The sequence below is a fragment of the Schistocerca serialis genome, chromosome 3 (genome assembly GCF_023864345.2).
Source record: "Schistocerca serialis cubense isolate TAMUIC-IGC-003099 chromosome 3, iqSchSeri2.2, whole genome shotgun sequence".
Lineage (NCBI taxonomy): Eukaryota > Metazoa > Arthropoda > Insecta > Orthoptera > Acrididae > Schistocerca > Schistocerca serialis.
The window spans coordinates 411,303,327-411,325,740 of NC_064640.1; the positions used below are offsets into that span (position 1 = coordinate 411,303,327).

Genomic DNA, 22,414 nt, shown 5'->3' on the forward strand with positions numbered 1-22,414 from the left:
AGGGTAGTTGACTTACACCTTCTAGAGCACGTTGGGTGGCACGGGATACATGCGGATGTGCATTGTCCTGTTGGAACAGCAAGTTCCCTTGCCAGTCTAGGAATGGCAGAACGATGGGTTCGATGACGGTTTGGATGTACCGTGCACTATTCAGTGTCCCCTCGACGATCACCAGTGGTGTACGGCCAGTGTAGGAGATCGCTCCCCACACCATGATGCCGGGTGTTGGCCCTGTGTGCCTCGGTCGTATGCAGTCCTGATTGTGGCGCTCACCTGCACGGCGCCAAACACGCATACGACCATCATTGGCACCAAGGCAGAAGCGACTCTCATCGCTGAAGACGACACGTCTCCATTCGTCCCTCCATTCACGCCTGTCGCGACACCACTGGAGGCGGGCTGCACGATGTTGGGGCGTGAGCGGAAGACGGCCTAACGGTGTGCGGGACCGTAGCCCAGCTTCATGGAGACGGTTGCGAATGGTCCTCGCCGATACCCCAGGAGCAACAGTGCCCCTAATTTGCTGGGAAGTGGCGGTGCGGTCCCCTACGGCACTGCGTAGGATCCTACGGTCTTGGCGTGCATCCGTGTGTCGCTGCGGTCCGGTCCCAGGTCGACGGGCACGTGCACCTTCCGCCGACCACTTGCGACAACATCGATGTACTGTGGAGACCTCACGCCCCACGTGTTGAGCAATTCGGCGGTACATCCACCCGGCCTCCCGCATGCCCACTATACGCCCTCGCTCAAAGTCCGTCAACTGCACATACGGTTCACGTCCACGCTGTCGCGGCATGCTACCAGTGTTAAAGACTGCGATGGAGCTCCGTATGCCACGGCAAACTGGCTGACACTGACGGCGGCGGTGCACAAATGCTGCGCAGCTAGCGCCATTTGACGGCCAACACCGCGTTTCCTGGTGTGTCCGCTGTGCCGTGCGTGTGATCATTGCTTGTACAGCCCTCTCGCAGTGTCCGGAGCAAGTATGGTGGGTCTGACACACCGGTGTCAATGTGTTCTTTTTTCCATTTCCAGGAGTGTATGAGCCTACGCAGGTATTGTGCACAGATCTGTAACACTGCATGCATTTGGCATTATTTAAGGTATTCTTCCCCAGTCAGTCCACAATACACAAAAATTTTGCAAAATGAAGGTCAAATCGAGAAGGGAACCAAAAATAACATCAACCAAAAGGTGGTGCAAAGTAAATGAATGAATATGTCAAGCATGGAAAGCAGAACCTAGGGAATAGCCAGGTCAACATCAAAGGCTGCCACCATGAAAAGGAGAGTACAAGAAGGAAGTACAGTCAGCGACAGAAGACTGTAGCATAGTACAGGAGGTAGGTGCTGCAATAGCCTGGGGCCCACACTCACCATGGATGTACTCACGAAAGTATCATGAGTCCCCTGAGGGGGAGAAGTATTTATATTTTCAGCAGATTAGATAAAGAGGCAGTTGTGTTGTATCACAGTAGGGAACTCTTAAACATGTAGCTCTGAAGGGGATCATGAAGAAGAACTTTTGTTAAGGTTTAGAAGAATAGTTGATGATGCACTTGACAGATGTGTACAAAGTCGAGTAGTTCATGGTGGTAGAGAACCTCCACGGTATTATGTCACAGTGAAGAAACTTCTAAAGAACGAAGAGCCTACTGTTAATAGTTGTAGAACAAAGCAGAGGACTAGAGATATGGAGATGCTGAATACAATGCATTTGGCTGTCACCCTTCAACAATTACCATAGCACAATATCACCAAAGGATCTCTTGTAAAATTCAAAGAAATTCTGGTCATATATAAAGGCTTTTTTTTTTTTTTTTTTTTTTTTTTTTGTGGTTTTAGGGCGCAAAACTTCTATGGTCATTAGAGCCCAGCCCGTGACGTAGAAAACAGGAAAAAAACGAAATTTAAAATCAGCAGCAATGGAAACAAAGTCAGAAAATTTGAGAAACTAAAGGCAGAAGGAATGCTTAAAAGTCCACTATAGAAAGGGGTTGGTTGTCCCCCCAAAAAAAACTTCAGATGACTGACGTCATTTCACTGTCACTAATAAACTGTAGAACGCGGTCAGCTGAGCGCGTGTCATCTGCTAAAATCGACGATAGATCAGGCGATAGCTGTAGACGGGAGCGTAACAGATTAAAATAGGGGCATTCAATTAAAAGGTGTCTGACCGTCCACAGCTGAGAGCAGTGGGGACAGAGTGGGGGAGGATCACCGCTTAAAAGATGTCGATGACTAAAAAGACAGTGCCCTATCCGGAGTCGAGCTAAAATTACCTCCTCCCGACGACGCGTTCGGGAGGAAGAGGTCCAAGCGCAAGGAAGGGCTTTCACTTCCCGCAATTTATTGTGGGGAAGTGTTGACCAATGCGCATGCCATAAATGAGTAACTTGGCGACATAAACCGCTCCGTAGATCGGTAAACGGAAGAGACTGAAGAGCTGGCCGAGGAAGAGAGACTGCAGCCTTGGCCGCTATATCGGCCGCCTCATTTCCATAGATACCAGCGTGTCCCGGGAGCCAGAGGAACGCCACTGAGACGCCCCCCAGGTGGAGCAAGCGCAGACAGTCCTGAATCCGGTGGACCAGAGGGTGCACAGGGTAAAGAGCTTGGAGACTTAGGAGAGAGCTGAGAGAATCTGAGCAGATTACGTACTGTATCCGCTGATGGCGGCGGATGTAGTGGACAGCCTGGAGAACAGCGTAAAGCTCCGCAGTATAAACCGAACACTGGTCCGGAAGCCGAAAGTGATTTGGGGTGTCGCCAACAATATAGGCACTCCCTACACCTAACAATGTTTTCGAGCCATCGGTGTAAATAAATGTGGCTTCCGTCATTTGTGCACATAGAGCAGCAAATGCCCGACGGTAAACAAGTGTAGGGGTACCATCCTTGGGAAATTGACATAGGTCTCTGAGCAAGTCGATCTGGGGACGGAGCCAAGGCGGTGCTGTACCCCAAGTTGTCAAGAAGGTTTTAGGAAAGCGGAAGGAAAGAGAATGGAGCAGTTGACGGAAGCGGACTCCCGGGGGTAGTAGGGAGGAGGAGCGGCCTGTATACCCTACATCAAAGGAGGCGTCGAAAAAAAGGTTATGGGCTGGATTAGCAGGCATGGAAGACAGATGGCTAGCATAACGACTCAGAAGGACTGCCCGCCGATTGGACAGCAGAGGTTCAGCAGTCTCAGCATAAAGGCTTTCCACAGGGCTGGTGTAAAAAGCTCCAGACACTAAACGTAATCCACGGTGGTGGATAGAGTCGAGACGCCGAAGAATAGATGGCCGAGCAGAGGAGTAGACTATGCTTCCATAATCCAATTTCGAGCGCACTAAGGCGCGATAGAGGCGGAGAAGGACCACTCGGTCCGCTCCCCAAGAGGTACCATTCAGGACACGGAGGGTGTTAATGGAACGCAGACAGCGAGCCGAAAGATAGGAAACGTGGGAGGACCAGCACAGTTTTCTGTCAAACATAAGACCCAAGAATTTAGCGACATCGGAAAACGGAAGGTTGACAGGACCTAGATGTAAGGAGGGCGGAAGAAACTCCTTACGTCGCCAAAAATTAACACAAACGGTCTTACAGGGTGAGAAACGGAAGCCGGTTTCGATGCTCCACGAGTGGAGGCGATCGAGACATCCTTGAAGACGTCTTTCAAGAAGGCTGGTCCGTTGAGAGCTGTAGTAGATCGCAAAATTGTCCACAAAGAGGGAGCCCGAGACATCAGGAGGGAGACAATCCATAATTGGATTAATGGCGATGGCAAATAGTACAACACTTAGTACGGAGCCCTGGGGTACCCCGTTTTCTTGAGAGAAAGTACGGGAGAGAGTAGTGTCCACCCGCACCCTAAAGGTGCGCTCTGCCATAAATTCGCGAAGAAAAAGGGGCAGCCGGCCTCTAAAGCCCCAAGAGAACAGTGTGCGGAGGATGCCTGTCCTCCAACAGGTATCGTACGCTCTCTCCAGATCAAAAAATATTGCTACCGTTTGGCGTTTCCGGAGAAAATTGTTCATGATATAAGTGGAGAGAGCAACAAGATGGTCAACAGCAGAACGATGCTTTCGGAATCCGCATTGGGCTGGTGTTAAAAGACTGCGGGACTCCAGCCACCAAGCTAAACGGTAATTCACCATATGCTCCAAAACCTTACAGACACTACTCGTGAGAGAAATGGGGCGATAGCTAGAGGGGAGATGTTTGTCCTTTCCAGGTTTCGGAACGGGAACGACAATAGCTTCCCGCCATCGCCTGGGAAAGGTACTGTCGGTCCAAATTCGATTATAAAGGCGAAGGAGGTAACGCAGGCTATGGGTTGATAAATGCAGCAACATTTGGACATGGATACCATCCGGTCCTGGGGCGGAGGAGCGAGAAGAAGAGAGGGCATGTTGGAGTTCGCGCATGGAGAAAACAGTATTGTAGCTTTCGCGATTTGGAGAGGAGAAAGCAAGAGGTCGCACTTCCGCTGCACGTTTCTTCGGGAGAAACGCTGGCGGGTAATTTGAAGAGCTCGAAATCCCAGCAAAGTGCTGACCCAATGAGTTAGAAATTGCGACGGGGTCCACTAAGGTATCATGCGCGACAGTGAGCCCAGAGACCGGGGAGAAACTAGGCGCGCCTGAGAACCGTCGAAGCCGACTCCAAACTTCCGAGGAGGGAGTGAAGTTGTTAAATGAGCTAGTAAAGAATTTCCAGCTTGCCTTCTTGCTATCACGGATGACGCGACGGCATCGCGCACGGAGCTGCTTATATCGGATACAGTTGGACAAAGTTGGATGGTGACGGAAAATGTGAAGAGCACGTCGCCGCTCACGTATTGCGTCATGGCATGCCTCGTTCCACCAAGGAACTGGAGGGCGCCGGGGCAATTCGGAGGTGCGTGGTATTGAACGTTCCGCAGCTGTGAGAATAACGTCGGTAAAATGTGTGACCTCATCGTCGACGCTGGGAAAGCGACGGTCATCGAATGTCGCTAGAGACGAAAAAAGTGTCCAATCGGCTTGGGCAAACTTCCAGCGTCGCGAGCGCATATATGGCAGTTGAGGCTGCAGTCGAAGAACACATGGAAAGTGGTCACTCGAGTGTGTATCATCAAGGGCGAACCATTCGAAGCGCCGAGCTAGCGGAACAGTACCGACCACAAGGTCCAAATGGGATAAATTTGCCGTGGAGGCAGACAAAAATGTGGGGACCCCAGTGTTGAGGCAGACTAGATCCGCTTGGTGGAAGACGTCTAGCAATAGTGAGCCACGTGGACAAGGATGTGGAGATCCCCAAAGCGGGTGGTGGGCATTGAAGTCCCCAACCAGCAAATAGGGGGGTGGAAGCTGATCAAGAAGATGAAGGAGATCAGCTCGTGCCATTGGTGTAGACGATGGAATGTATACCGTACAAAGAGAGAACGTGTATCCAGAAAGGGAAAGACGGACGGCGACAGCTTGGAAGGAAGTGTTTAAGGGGATTGGGTGATAATGGAGAGTATCATGGAGCAGAATCATGAGTCCTCCATGGGCTGGAGTGCCTTCAACAGAGGGGAGGTCATATCGGACGGACTGAAAATGAGGGAGAACAAAGCTGTCATGGGGACGCAGCTTTGTTTCCTGAAGACAGAAGATGACCGGCGAGTAGGATCGTAAGAGGATCGACAATTCCTCCCGATTGGCGCGAATGCCGCGGATATTCCAGTGGATAATGGACATAGGGTGAATAGAAAATGGAGGAACGTGACCAAGAGTGCTGTCAACTCAACGACTGCTCAGAGCTTGCGACCGACAGCATGGAATGGCATTCAGTCGAAGGCAGAAGATCCTGATCCATAGGTTGGTCAGGAGCAGCTCCTGCCACCAACGATCAGCCAGTTGACCGGCCACCAGCAGTGCGCCTCGGCGACACAGAAGATGGCCGAGGGCGATTTCCGCCAGGTGGTGCTGTAGATGGGACACGCCTTGGCGGAGAAGGAGAGGAACTGTGTTTCTTCGTAGCCTTCTTGGAGGTATGTTTAGATGAAGGAGGAACCGATGGTTGTGAAGTTGCAGTACGTAAAAACTCTTCACGAGAATGCTCTTTTTTTGAAGACTTGGCGTCTGACTTTTGGGCTCGAGATTTAGCAGAACCCGACGAAGGGTGAGCCATAGAGTGGGCAGGCGAAAGAGGTGAGGTTGAACGGGCGATCTTTGCGCTGGCCGATCTGACGACCGTGGTACTAAATGTGAGGTCGCAAGTCTGCGTGGCCGCCTCCTTTGTTGGCCGAGGAGAAGCAAGGACAGTGCTGTATTTTCCTTTCTGAGGCACGGTGGGCTGTCGACTGGCGAGTAACTTTCGAGCAGCAAAGGTCGACACCTTTTCCTTCACTCTTATTTCCTGGATCAGCTTTTCGTCCTTAAAAACGGGGCAATCTCGAGAGGAAGCAGCGTGGTCACCCATACAGTTGATGCAGCGAGGGGATGGAGGTGGACAAGCACCCTCATGGGCATCCCTGCCACACGTAACACATTTGGCCGGATTGGAACAGGACTGGCTGGTGTGATTGAACCGCTGACATCGATAGCAACGCGTAGGGTTTGGGACATAAGGGCGAACGGAAATGATCTCATAGCCTGCTTTGATTTTTGATGGGAGTTGAACTTTGTCAAATGTCAAGAAGACAGTGCGGGTTGGAATGATGTTCGAGTCAACCCTTTTCATAACCCGATGAACAGCCGTGACGCCTTGGTCAGACAGATAGTGCTGAATTTCTTCGTCAGACAATCCATCGAGGGAGCGTGTATAAACGACTCCACGCGAGGAATTTAAGGTACGGTGCGGTTCCACCCGGACAGGGAAGGTGTGGAGCAGAGAAGTACGTAGCAATTTTTGAGCCTGGAGGGCACTGTGTGTTTCTAACAACAGGGTGCCATTCCGTAATCTGGAACAAGACTTTACAGGACCCGCAATTGCGTCGACACCTTTCTGAATAATGAAAGGGTTGACCGTGGAAAAGTCGTGACCTTCGTCAGACCGAGAAACAACAAGGAACTGTGGCAACGATGGAAGAACCGTCTGTGGCTGAGACTCAGTGAACTTACGTTTGTGAGCAGACATAGTGGAAGGTGAGGAAACCATTGCGGAAGAATCCCCCATGATTACCGGCGTCTCCGATGGCGCGCTCCTCCCTTGTGGGGGCCCTCACCGAGGGCACACCCGCCTTAGGTGATTGTTCACACCTCAGGTCACACCTCCCGACAAACGGACGGAGGGACCAATCGGCACTTTCGGAAGGTATCAGCTCGGGTAATCACCCCTCCCTGGGCCTGGCCGTTACCAGGGGGTACGTACGTGTCCTACCTGTCTACCCGGGGCGGGGAATTACGCGTTACCCCGTCACCGGCTACGCATGGAAGTGCGTGGGTCGGCCTTCAGACACGCACAGGGAGGAAGAAAGAGACAGGGAAAGGAAGGAAGAGAGGTCTCAAACGCCGCAGCGGAGAAAAGGGTAAAGAGAAGAGGTAAAGAGAAGAGGTAAGGAAAAGAGAAGGACGAAGAAAGATGAAGACATACAAGCAAGGAAGGCGAAGAGTGCGGTACATTTACAAGCGTCCGTCTCCGGACGTAGGCACAAACCATACTCCCAGAGGGGGAGAAAGGGAAGGAAAGAGCCAGAGGTGAGGGGGGGGGGGGGGCGAAGATGGGGGATGGGGAAGGATACGGAAAGGGAAGGGATGCAGCCCGGAAAGGAAGGAAGGCCACATTAGCTCGGCGTCCCGTGCTCGCTACACACGTATCCACAAAAGAGTTGTGGATCCCCTGGGGGGATATATAAAGGCTGTTGTGGTACCACAGTTAGTGTCCAGACAGGGACAGAAATTGAGAGTGGCAAAGCCACAGCAGAAATGCCAAACTTGGTTTTCAAAGGATTCTTTACAAATGAAAATTCAAAGGCACTGCCCCAATTTAGTCCTTGCACCACAGCAAATAGGAGTGATACAGATCTTCATGTCAGTGGCTCAAATTTAACAAGACTCCCAGAATCCAATGGAATACCTATCAGATTCTATGCCAAATCTGCGGCTGAGTTAGCTCCTCTTAACTATAGTCTACTGTAGATCCTTCAAACAACAAACTATGCCCAGTAGTTGTAAAAAAAGCACAGTCTTACTCCAGTCTTACTCATCAACAAGAAGGCTAGCAGAAGTGATCTACAGAACTACTGTCCTATATCCTTGAGCTCCAGCTCTTGTACAATGACAGAACTCCTTACGAGATCGAAAATAATGAGTTATCTCAAACAGAACTACCTCCTCCAGGTCAACTAGCATGGATTCTGAAAACACTGATCATGTGGAACACCTTGCACTTTTCTAACATGACATCCTGAAAACTGTGGATCAAGACAGTCATGTAGATGCAGCATTTTTCCAGTTGTAAGAAGCATTTGATTCAGTATCACTTTTAGTTTTATTATCAAAAGTGCGATTGTGTGGAGCATCAGGTGAAATTTGTAACCAGGTCAAAGACTTTTTGGTGGGGAGGATGAAGCATATTATCTTCAATGGAGAGTCATCGTCAGATGTGGAAGTAACTTTTGGTGTGCTTCAGTGAAATGTGTTAGGACCCTTCCTGTTCCTGATGTATATAAATGGTAATCTCAAATTTTTTGTAGATGATGCAGATATATATGTTTAAGTACAGTCTGGAAAAAGCTGCACAAATATTCAGCCAGATCCTACGATAAAGTTTCAAAGTGCAAAGATTAGCAACTTGCTTTAAATGTTAAAAAATGTAAAATGGTGCATTTAATAAAAAAAAAAAGGTTTTTTACTGTGACTATAATATCAATGAGTCACAACTTCTATCTGTCAACTAGTACAAATACTCGCGTGTAACAATTTGTAGGGATATGAAATGGAAGAATCCTGTAGGCTCACCATGTGACAGACTTCAGTACGGCACTATGCAAAGGCCGAGGTCTGAGTTGGTTGATGGCAGCATATGAACTGATGGGCCCAGCATACTGCTGGTGGTAAGTAAACACCTCGGTCAGTGGTTCTACCCACACTACACTCACTACCGCAGTTCGTGAAAGCTTGCATTAGTACTCTGTCATGAGCCTGATTCTGTACACAGGTCACGCAAGCTGGCACAAGATGTTCACTGGTCAGTAGACAATGCCATGCCAAAACCTTTATATGGGACATACCCCAGTGCAACACCTGCAGCAGCTGCAGTAAGTGAGGACGCAATGCCAGATTGACGACCACTCGACAGCTTTGCTCCTCCTTGGCAAGCCGGAAGACCTCCTGGACAAGGTTGAGCTGGGCACGTAGTAAGAAAAATGTACACTACACCAAATCATGCATGGTGAAGGGAATGGGGTGTGGATGACAAAAATGAGGTACTGCTGATGGCTTAATGGAGAATGGGCTTCAAAATTTTCAGTTTGACCTGAGGTACTCTCAAACAACCCAGACAGTACGACCGTAGCACAGAGTTCGAATCTTTAAAGGGAACTCTATCATGTATTTATGACTTATTGAGCTATCCACTGTTAAGCTTGAGGATATTGGAAGCCAGCTACAGCTGTCCAAGACCGGAAACCAGAGACATAAGGCAAGTGGCAATTGTAGATGGTAACATTTAGGTTACACAAGGTAAACAGCAATGGGAGGAGCTTGCGAATTTCAGACACTCAGGGCAATTGTCCCACGGTGGAAGTTTCAGTTCAGAGAATCAACTGCTAACTCCATACACTATCTAGATGTTGTTGTAAGGTGCAACAGTACACATTAGACACAAACAGGTATGTCTTGGCACATGTAGCAAGCATGACTCTTGCTCCAGAGAACATAAATGGCAGCGGATTCACACAGGTTAGTGTGAGATGGGAAATGATTAAAATTGATGGAACAGTGGTCCTCACTCCTGAGGGAGAAGTATTCATCCTTAGGGAGGAGCAAAGTGACAAAACTAGCCATACTAGGATGGGAAGTGATGTTTAGCTCTTAGCTGAACACTATTCCTAGAAAAATCTGGAATTTGTTAGTGTCAAGGTCAGGAATAACCCTGCCTACAGAGAAGTAGAAAGGAAAGGACCTAAATGTAGTTGGCTACAGGTGTCATGGAGGTGCAGAACAACACGCCAGATTCACTAGTATCTGTAAAGTGCTAGTGGATTGGCAGGCCAACTACAGACAGGGAGAAACATTGCACTGCCCCAATCCTTTAAAAACCCATGATTTTCGTATTCAGACACGTTCTCAGTTAGAATGTTTGGGCAACAACTCCATGTCACTTGATGCCAGCCTCGGATAATTTCCCTTTTAAGTCTGTTTTCTCACTTTGATTGCCACTTCTAGTAGCTCTCACACCCTTGGACTCAGATACTGACTTCTGTCGGGCCAAAACTGAATCCTTTGTTTCTTCTAATATTTAGTGATTGCCTTCAGTTAGTAGTTTAGTACGAATGCAATTATTCGGACCCTGAGTTCCTCAGGTCTCCTACAAGTATCCTTATCGAGTCCAAAAATCCGCACCTCTCATAGGTGACCTGTGGCAGTGTTTGGTGCCGATCCGTGCAGTCACCTGCCATCTCTTGACATTTCTCTTTCAGCATTTGCTCCTAACCACTTGAGAACTGCAGACTGACCTCAACCCCCCCATTTAAGTTCTTGTGTGCTTCCTCTATGCTATGCCAGGATAGGACAGCTGATTAGAATACTAAACAAATTTTGTCAACTATCTGGAAATAAATAAAAGGCGTAGCCCAAAAATATTTTGTGTCAACAGTGAATTAACCACCAACAGCATAAGTTTCCATTTCACATTCTTTTAACATGCTGAGACAGAGAATGGCCCCTGCAATGGGATGAAGCCCAAGAGCCCGTATGTGCATAAGTTAACTAGGTTGACCATTGCCCATGTATTTACCTGAAACTCAATCAGTCACCCATCCACAACCATGACCAATGATAGCAGAATGTGCAGGGATAATGTTTGTGGTGTGTTGGAGATAGCCACGAAGTCCAGTGAAAACACTGGTGCCTCCGACGATCGTCCTGTGGCTCACGGATTGCCACAGACTGATGCCCAGTGGCCTACTTTATGCAATACCCCACCCGTGGCATCTACACGCAGGCAATCCTCTCTAATACACCCCAAATGACAATTGTACCAGGAACAGCAACTTGCCCATTAAGTAGAAACAGATGCACAAGGAGAACAATGCCAAGAACACAAAAAATTTCTCAAGCGGGCATCACAATACTTTCACTTACTTATACCCACCAAATTTGACGTGAGCGAAGATGGGCAGTGACACATCACTGCTGCACTCGAATCTTCAATGTTGTCTTCAAAAGGCTGCTCAGCATCACACAAGGTCACCTGGCCAACCCCATGGGGCAACTGCAGTTGTTTACCACATGTATCTAGAGTTGCCAACTGTCATAAATTACATCCTTCACTACCACCGGAAGTTCATGCGTTTCTGAAATCTGAGCAACTGTGGCTAAGGGTCAAACATGACCAATGCCCCAGTTTGGCTCCTGGGGGCAGGCGTAAATCAGACGATTTGCCTAGGAGTTTGCCTACAAAGTAGCACACTAGGGGGACACTTGTGTGAGAGGCCTTTCATGTCAGTGATCCAGGCTGCATATGGCTGCCCACGTCACTTGTGGTAGTGGTTAAATTGCAACCATACTGCCACTGCATGGGTTTGATGTCCAAAATACTGTGTGAACAACTGACAAAGTCTGCAAACTTAATGTTCTAAGATTCAATAGAAGGCATCTAATTTTGCACTGCTGGACAATAACAAGTGGCCTTATCAGATGGATTGATGACATGCCTTACCTGGCAGTACAGCAAGAAGTGGCACAGCCTACTCTCCCACCTAGTCACAGACTCATCAAAACCAGAAAAGGGTGTTAGGGTGGTGATGAAGGCTCCTCTGCAGGCATTTGGTATACCACCAGCGTGATGTGAGAGCAGATCAATTCTGCATTCCATCTGAGCAGTTTTGCATCTGCTCCTGCTGCAGCTTTTGTTGCCGCTCCAAGAGGCACAACTGTTCCCGCCAGCATTGCAAAAATTCCAGGTATATGGTGGCCATGAACCCTAACACTATGGGGATTTAAAAACATATAAAAGCATCATAAGTGCAAAAACATCCTCTATCTCCACTTTTATATCTGCTCAGTGTGACAATACCGTGATACTGTCCTGTCAGCACAAATGTAACGACACCAGCCAGCAGTGGCTCAACTATGGAAGGCAGGAAGCTGGACTGCAGAAAAAGGAGAACAAACTCAACCTGTGGGTCAGTCTACAATGGAACAGAGAGTCCAAACACTACATAGAGGTGGGCAGGGAGAAAGACACAAAACATGGGCAGCATGAATGACTGAATAATTAGCAGATGGTACCAAGAGCAAGGCTTGATGCTAAGGCCAGGTCCAAGTTGGTCGATGTCAGAATAAGAACTAACGAGCCTGACCTATCGCTGCCAACAAGTGAACAATTGTGTCACCAGTTCTGGCCATACCACACACTGTGCGCACAGTCCATGGCTGCTTGGCACACTACTCTGCCATGAGATCCGCATTAGCTCATCTGCATCCATATCATTGTAGCCTGGCAAGGATACTAAGCTATCCATATCATTGTCGCCTGGCAAGGATACTAAGCTAAAGAAACTTAACTAGTAGACACTTTGGACAAACAACCTATCCTAAGAAAGCAAAGTTTTGAGAACCAGCTCCGAATGACTCCCTGTGTATCGTTCTCATATGGATCATGCACACAGGCATTTAAACAGTCACTCTTCCCACACTCCATATGGACATGCAAAGGGAAGAAGCCCTAAGTACTCATATAATGGGAAGTATCCTATGCCATGTGCTTCAGAGTGGTTTGCAGAGTAAGGATGTGGATGTGGATGGAAGGCCAGATCCGAGTTGGTCAATGTCAGCATAAGAACTGACAAAGAGCAGGGTTGACCACTCAGTGCTGAAATATGCTGCTGAGCTATAACCAAATGGCTGCTTCATAAACGGTACCATGTGGACCAGTCAACAACTCAACTATATTGCGACTGGTTACATTAAGATCTTAACTAACTACACATATATATGTATGTGTAAATTTTGCATGGACATGGGAATCTCTGACCATTCTTGCTTTGTTTACTGGAATGGCAGACATAGGTAAGAGCATGCATGTAAGAAACCACATGGAAAAGAAATTTTGATTAAGGAAATCTGTTTAGTAATAAGCTAAAGGAAGTTCAACTAACACCAGTTTTGACAAATTCCTTTAATTAAATTATCCATCTAGGACCTGGTGCAGCAAAGTGTCAAATGAGTTAAAGGGGATCATCAAGGGCATAATAATTTCCAGTGCAAAGGAAAGGCAGCTGCATAAAAAAAATAAAATACAAAATAATCACTGATTTCCCTTAATATTTCAGACTTTATAAACTAATATTTAAAATAATTGTTAAGGAAGTAAAACAAATGGGAAATAGCAAAATAGTTTTAAGGCATAAAAATAAGACAAAGGTTGTGTGGTCATTAGTAAGTCTAAATAACAGGGTAATTTGTTCGTATGTTCACAATGTTAATTCACATCCATTTTTCCGTTAACATAATTATAAATTTTCCACTATTTACACTTAAGTAAACAATTTCTGTGGCAGAAAAAACAGTGTAACCGACATAACATACAGCTGGTGCGATGTTGACCTTCAAGTAGAGTTTACAAACATTATGTGGTAAAGAAGTGTTGAGTTCTGATAAGCTTCAGTATTAGTGGCAGACTCTGCAAGAGAGGCGCTCTGCATCGCGGTGTAGCTTGCTCGCCAGGTTTCGAGAGGGTGTGTTTCTGGATGAGGTATCGAATATATTGCTTCCCCCTACTTATACCTCCCGAGGAGATCACGAATGTAAAATTAGAGAGATTAGAGCGCGCACGGAGGCTTTCAGACAGTCGTTCTTCCCGCGAACCATACGCGACTGGAACAGGAAAGGGAGGTAATGACAGTGGCACGTAAAGTGCCCTCCGCCACACACCGTTGGGTGGCTTGCGGAGTATAAATGTAGATGTAGATGTAGATTTAGTCCAAACAGAAGTAAAGTTGGTGACAATGAATGAGCTATGATAGCACCTTTTTCTGGATAACACACAAACTAATTTCAAACTGTCACAGATGTGGAGACTCTTCCGGAAAACGTACTGATGAGACAGGATCTGACAATATATTATTTCACTTAGAAATACCTAAACACTGATTTGCAGGGAAACCCTATCAAGTGCTGATTTTTGTTTTGAAATAAATAAGTAGCATAGTCCAAGAGAAATATTAATAATCATGATAGTCACACATTTCAGCAGCTTCTTTCAGAATATATATCCCGATTTTTTGCAGTTGGTTAGGATGGAACCCGATAGCACAGCTAAAATTGAATGGCACATTTCATTCTATATCATGTTCTACAAATTTATATTTCATTATGCTGCTACCTATTTTCATACACACAGCAACATACTGGAAAGCAATTCTTTCATTGGATCCACCATCTTATGGAGTCAGTCTATGACCACGAGACAGAGCATTACGACCAATGCACATTGTGAGATTGGATACAGCTTGATGGCAATACAACATGTGATACGCTAAAGAAGTATATGTATAAGTTGAGCAGAGAAGAAGAGGAATTCATTGAAGCCAAATTCGAGGCAAAAAGAGGGAAATCCACAGACATAAACGACTTTGATAAAAAGCAACTGTTATGGCTCAGCCCCTGGGAATGACCACTTGTGAAACTGTGAAGCCTGTCAGCTATTCACATGCTATTATCATGAGCATCTGTTGAAAGTGACTGAAGGATATTGAAACCACAAGTAGGTGACAAAGTGTTCGACGTCAGTGCCGAATGCGGAGGTTGAACGTCTCCTCTTCTCTAAAGCAAGATAGGTGGCAAACTGTGGCAACTCTAATGACAAAGTACAATGCTAGTGCACGCCCACGTGTTTCAGAGCACAATGTTTAGCATACACTGTTGAACATGGGCCTCCAAAGCAGATGACTAACATTATTTCCTGTTAATCCAATGACGTTGTCAATCACAACTGCTGTGGGCATGAGATCATTGAGATTGTAGACATGGTTCAACAAACATTTTGCCTGTTTGGATGAACCACATTTCTTGTTCCAGCAGGTCGATGGTCATGTATGGATACACTGCCTTCTACCAGGCGAACAGCTGTTCGAAATGTGCACTGTGACATGGATGGAGGCTGATGGCAGCATATGATGCTATGGAGGGCATTCACCTGGACTCCCATGGAAACTGTGCATGTCACAAGGTCAGAATTATACTACAGTGGTTTGAGGATGTATTATCTACCAAATTCACCTGATGGTAAGCAAATGGAACACAAACTTAAAATCAATTTCTTGCAATTTACACCACTTTGTAATCTCTTGAGATGTGGTAGTGGGTTTCATTGATAAGTGTTAAGTCTGTTGCCAAAAACTTTCAAAAATTACGATCAAATATCAGAGCCTTTACAAATGTAGCAAAAATGGTTCTGAGCACTATGGGACTAAACTTCTGAGGTCATCAGTCCCCTAGAACTTAGAACTACTTAAACCTAACTAACCTAAGGACACCACACACAAATGTAGCAAAATCTGATAATTTAACAGATCATCATAATAAAAAGAAGCCCTTGGGCTTGATGAACATCTTACAAAATTTATGAAGCTTTTATGCAGGACACAGAAAATAAAATATCAGCATTTAAAAAATCTGCTAGTTGGGTTCGAATAACCATTTATGTTTTTGAAACAGTAGAAAACTTCATTAAACACCCACTATCTCAAACAACTGAACAATATTTTAAAGGTCTCCATCCAAGGGGTACTGCAGTGTGCTGAAGTTAAACCACTTTTCAAGAAGGGATTGACAGAGGAGATGGAAAACTATAGCTCTATCCCAATTCTCCAGTCATATCAAAAATATTTGAGACAGCTGCTGTTACCAAAATACAAAATTTTATTGTAAAATATTCCCATTAGCTAAACACTGAATTATGTTTTAAGCAAGCAGAAATTATCATAGATGCAGTAAACTTTTTTTCAGAATTACACAACAGCAATAAGGTTGCAGATATCTTCTCTATAACGAAGGATTTCGATTCTGTAAATCATTGCTTATTTACAAACTTGACAAGTATGATACTTGGGACAGTGCTCTACAGCTGTTTAAATCCTACTTATGGAACAGAAAACAATGAGCAATCATCACATTAAAGGGGGTAAATTATTATTCTGACTGGAGAGCAATATCCACAGCATCTGTGGTCTACTGCCACACACTTTTGAAAGTGAAACACATTTCCAAATGACTGTGTGGAAATAGGAGATCTGGAATTGTGCTAATTCTCTCTCTCTCTCTCTCTCTCTCTCTCTCTCTCACACACACACACACACACACACACACACACACACAATAGAGGCAATATCAAATTTTGTGTGGGAATTTTCAACAACCACTTTACTGCTCTCATCTCGCACTCAGTGACAACAATACCTTGTGACACCTCAAGGTATAGCATGCTTCCCCCAACGATTTTGTGTACATTGAAGTGTTCAAAATTTCAGTGTTGTACTGGCTGAAATACTAGGTGACAGATGATTAGCACCATTTTACCAAAAAAGTTTTGTGAATAAAGGCTACAATGAAAACTCACTGAGTATGGATACAGTGTCTTTAGGTTTGTGCTGATAAATGAAGAACAGTTTTGGAGCTGTCTATCAGGAGAAGACATACACCGAGGATTTAGACTGATTCTTGTATCCTTTTAAGGCGCATGGAAAATGAAGCACTTACCTCTACAAAGAATAAGATGTAAATTTAACACCAAGACCTAAAGCTGACTGGGGAGAGAGAGAGAGAGAGAGAGAGAGAGAGAGAGAGAGAGAGAGAGAGAGAGAGAGGATAAAATAATTTTACTCACTATTTATTGTTCCTTCATTACAATCACATCAGTCTGATCATCTTAACCAACAAGAATGGGACATTGAGTGGGTGGAAATAGGTAAATCGATTTACTATTTGAGAAGATTTGATAATGTTACTCTTGGCATGAGATTATATGTGAAAATGTAAGCAATAACAACTGATGCATAATCTAAATTAATGCCACAGAACGACTGAGAGCTTTATTAATTTACAAAGTATTTAAGATTCTAACACACACCATCAGCTTTCTTTCATAAAGTATATAAATTAGATAAAGTTTAAAAAGACAAGACTGAGCCTAATATTCAGTAATAATTTAAAAGAAACATGCAATGAAGTTTAATGTTACTCACCTGTAGAAAAGCTCAGCTTGGCGACCAAGATGACGGTAACGAGCCAGGTCTCCCAGGTGAACTAAACAGTACTGGCACATGTAATAACATGAATTCTTGTTGGGTTTCGCAACTGATTTAGGAGGAAGAATTTTCTTCGGACAAGCATAGCTCCTGCCATTCCTAAACAACAGGGAAGCCAAAAACAAATATTGTAGTCTTGTAATATCTATTTCTCTCTCTCTCTCTCTCTCTCTCTCTCTCTCTCTCTCTCTCTCTGTGTGTGTGTGTGTGTGTGTGTGTGTGTGTGTGTGTGTGTGTGTGTGTGTGTGTGTGTGTGTGTGTAGGGGGTGGAGGGAGTACATTCAGGTGGGGTGGGGTGGGGCGTGGATGGAGGGGGTGGATGGTGGAGGTGCATGCATACGTGTTTGCATGTAAATTTTTCTTGACTATGCATCTTAGATTTAAAGCCACTTAAACTATGTTTACTATAGATGAGATTTAGAAGTAAAAAGAATACAATACCCCCACACACTTCAAAGAAATCAACCGTCTACTACACCAATTTGGAAATATGCAAACTATCCAAAGGTATGGGAACAATTTCGAATTTTGTGTTCCTCCACTAAAATAAGACCCAGTTAAACAGTAGGAAGGATAACAAGTGGGAAAGTACAGGTCTTAGAATAGAAATGTGACCACCTACTGTAGCCATACAGGCCTATGTCCCCTCTTCTAGCCTACCCACCCAAAACTATGCTCTGCAGTAATATTTCACTTTCTGGGACATGAAAAATTGACAAAGTGTGACTTGATGTAGTAACAGCTCTCTAATTAAAAACATCAGAATATGGATGTGATCCCACTAAACTGAAACTTTTAAGATGTGGAGACTTGTGTGTTTAAAAGACCTTTAGGCAGTGATAGGGAAAGAGGTCAAAACTGTATTAGCAAGCTGTGAAACTGCATAAATCTACTGACAGCAAAGGTCACAAAAGTAAGCATTTGTGCCAGGCAGACAAAATGAAGTGGTGCCTCACTCTTTACTAGAGGACGAGCTGCAGCTGTATACAGCCATGTGGAAGAAAGATGACCACATGTAAGTTGGACCAGCACATGGCCCACAGACATACCATTTTTCCCTAGTCAAGGAAAAAGTCATTTGAGAACATCCCATGGAGCAAATCCATCTCCAGGAACTGAGATGTGTTGACAACTGTGGCTGTGCCACCACCACATTGTTCACCTAGTGCAGCCAAAAGGGAGCTGCCTGTCCCTAACTCTGCCTGTTGACACTTGTATGTGTATTGATAAACGCGTAAGTTGGGTCTCTCTCTGGAGTTCGATTGTCAGGCTGCATTTTATTTCCCTTGGTCCTTTGCTACAGTGAAAACAATTACAGTATCAAACCAGGTAGGCATTGCAGCAAAGCAGGTTAGCATCTAGGATGTGTTCCTGCACTGGCTCAATGAAGTAGCAGGGTTGCTTAATGATAAGTTAATATTACAAAATGAACCAGTAAAGTTGGAACAGTGAGAGAAGGTTGAACTTCACCCGAGAGCTGTTACACAAGCCTTACCCCAACATGTAATAATATACAAGGCAACACAAAATGAATATAGTGATTACGATTGATATTTATACTTTATAGGTGTCCTATGTGTGTCTCCTCAATCACATGGATATCTAAATGATAATTTTGTGCCACAAATTCTGAAGCAAGTGAAGACACATTGACATTATCACTTTATAAATGTGTATTTTGAGTTATGTAATTGTTTTCGGCAAAAGAGGCACATACAGATGATCTCTCACATAATCCCATGAAAGAGAGATCCATGGGAGTCACGTCAACAGAACTAGGTTGCCAAGAGCAGAATACAGCATCATTATGTCCAATACGTCCGCAGCTCGTGCTCTAGTGGGTAGCATTGCTGCCTTTGGATCACGAGGTTCCGGGTTTGATTCTCTGTCGGGTTGGGGATTTTCTCTGCCTGGGGACTGGGTGCCTGTGTTGTTGTTGTCGTCGTCGTCGTCGTCGTCGTCGTCGTCGTCGTCTTCTTCTTCTTTCGTGACAGTGGCTTGATTGGACTGTGTAAAAATTGGGACTTTGTACAGGCACTGATGACCGCACAGTTGACCGCCCCACAAACCGAACATCATTATGTCCATTACAACTTATCCTTTGGAAGACCCGGTAACTTGAAAGATAATGATTAAAAAATATGGGAACCCCCAAATGTGAATGTCAAGATGACCCACCTTGCTGAGAGATGCAAGCTATGGAGTCCATATCAAGTTACAGCATCATCCATTGCTCAAGAAAGTCCAGAAAAATGTTTGCTGAAACTCTTCAATCAATAAAGAAAAATGGACCATACAATGTTTGTGCAGACACCACATGGAACACATTTAACTTTCAGTGAGTCACACTAATGTTCAGTTACACATGAAGGCTTCCATGTACTCCATATTTGAATGTCTACTGGCCAATCTTGCTACTTTGTGGAAGGTTGCCTCATCACTAAAAAATGACACACAACTTTTCACCAATTCCTCACCACACAGTCATTGGCTTCCAATTCACTCTGCTTACTCAACAACCTGATTTTTAACTTTCTTTTCCAGTCTCTGAAATCCTTATCAATGCAGGGCTATGCATCAAATAATTAAAGCTATTTGTAATCCTTAGATTCATTTTGGATTGCTCAGTATTAATTTTTGCTTACTTATAAGGCAGCAGTCGATTAATATACAGTTTGCATCAGAAATATGTACACACACTTTGAACTGTCATAGAAAATTTGCTTTGATACCTACAATGTTAAATTTCCACGAAAACTAATGTAATGTTTCTCCAACAGGTGGTAGCAGAGTCATCGATCTAGCTACGCAACCCAGAGTAACACTGACATGGGGAACATACGTTTGAGCTTTCAAGAGTGGAAGCAGGCTATTAAGTGGTACTGGTAGTTTGAGAATATTGCTGCAGTTCAGACACAGTGGAGACTTGAATATTGGACTGATCCACCATCAAGATTAATTATTACACATTTACGAGACAAATTTGAGGTTCATGGAACAGTGTGGGATGTGCATAAAGGCTGAAAGGGTGACAATGCACGGCTGCAAGTGATGAATCCACAGTTAAGGTGCTGGTACTTTCAGTGTTCACCAAACAAATCTTTAAGGGCAGGGTCATGGGAGGGTGGGGTAACCACAAGTAGTGTGCTACATATTCTGAAGAAATGTACAGGGTGGATAAAAATAAGGAATCACTAAAAATGCAACGCAATATGTGGTAGAAAAACCTTTGGCATTCAAAGCAGCTTACAGCCATCTCAGAATGGATAAATACAGGTGCTGTATGGTTTTCAAGGGAATCTTATACCATCCTTGCTTCAAAATAGTGATAATTCTGAATCAATGATGATGGAGGTGGATAGCAATCTCACACCATTCTCTACAAAGTAGACCACAAATGCTCAATAATACTGAGATCTGGTGACTGTGTTGGCCAGGGGAAATGCGACAATTCATCCTCGTGCTCACAAAGCTAGCCTTGGACGATGTGAGCTGTGTGAAGATGGGGCCAGCCATCTTTGAACACAGCATCACCATTGGGGAACAAACACTGTACTATGGGATGGCCCTAATCAGCAAAAATGGTCATCGGCCAGAAGCTGGAAACGGTGTGAAACAAGACTCATCCAGGTCCTGTGGCTTTGACACCATGTATTTCTGTTACGGGTATTTGCATCACTGATGAGTGGTTTCAGAATTGCAAGCTGGCCCTGCAATTCCCTGCTTATGGAGCTCTCTTTGTGCTGTTTCGGTGCTAACAGGGTTTGTGGGTGTGACATTCAGTTCTGCAGTGACTTTTACAGCTGTCATCCTCTTATTTCTCACCACAATCTTATTCAATGACCATCTGTCACGATCACTTAACACACCCTTTTGCCTGCATTATTACTTTGTGGATGATCTTTTTCAACTTTCCCTGTATGCAGTATAAACCTTGATACAATGTCTCTTGAAACATCAAACACTTGGGCTGTCTTCGTTATGGAAGTATCTGCCACATATTCAAATTCACTTAGCTCCAATATATTGCACTCACAACTACACAGAATACTGTTCTGACCACAACTGTATGTATTGAGGACATTGCACAGATGCTGTTTGTCGTCAAACACAACAGTACAACCTGCAGGCTTATCTAGCATCTACATTTATGTTCAACCCTTGCAAAATTCACATGTACATTCCAAGGGTAAGCAACGACAATGCAGACTGCCAGGTACAATTTTGTGAATGTGTCCAGGAGATGGTTACATGTGAACAGGGATTTGGGGCAGTATTGTTTTCTTGAACGAAGCACAATTTAAACTTAACAGGACTGTCAACAGCCATAAAGGTGGGTACTGGGCTTAAGATGACCCCCATAATACTGTTAAAAAGGCTGCAAATTTAGCTGGTGTACATATGTAGTGCAGTTTGTCTCCTAACGGGCTCACTGGGCCATTTCAGTTTGAAGGGACAACAACTGCAGAAAAGTATGTATCAATGCTTGATGACATTTTCCCTGCCATTCATGCAATGTAAGGTAATGACAGATTTTATTAACAAGATGGCGCCCCTCCACAGTATTGTAGGGATTTGTGAGCATACCTACATCAAAATGTACCAGGGCAAAGGACAGAAACCAAGGGATCAATGTGGCTTCCTGCCTGCTCTCCAGGCCTTAATATGCTCAATTTTTTACTATAGAATACTCTGAAAGGTGTGGTGTACCATCATAAACCACATAACCTGGACACACTTTGGGATGAACTTCAAGTGGTGTATGCATAAATCCTATTGGACACTTTGAGGTGAAGTACAGAATCATCGTGACTTTTATGCAGAAATGTCTTGATGTTGAAGGCCACCATTTTGAACACTTGCTTTAATCATCATTTGGAACATTCACTTTGACCAAAAATTACACTAATTTTTCAAATTTGAATGTAGTCTTACTTTTTACAAGAAATTTAACCTTGTACATTAAGAAATAAATTCTCTATGACAGTTC

At 44.8% G+C, this 22,414-nt stretch overlaps 1 protein-coding gene across 1 annotated transcript in view; it reads right to left on the reverse strand.

The window, feature by feature from the left end:
• Positions 1-22,414, reverse strand: part of LOC126470278 (nonsense-mediated mRNA decay factor SMG7-like) — a 212,297-nt gene that overhangs the window by 109,126 nt on the left and 80,757 nt on the right. The window contains exon 10 of the mRNA XM_050098027.1: positions 17,362-17,523. Coding sequence (XP_049953984.1) covers positions 17,362-17,523 — 162 coding nt within the window. The remainder of the gene's footprint in view (positions 1-17,361; positions 17,524-22,414) is intronic.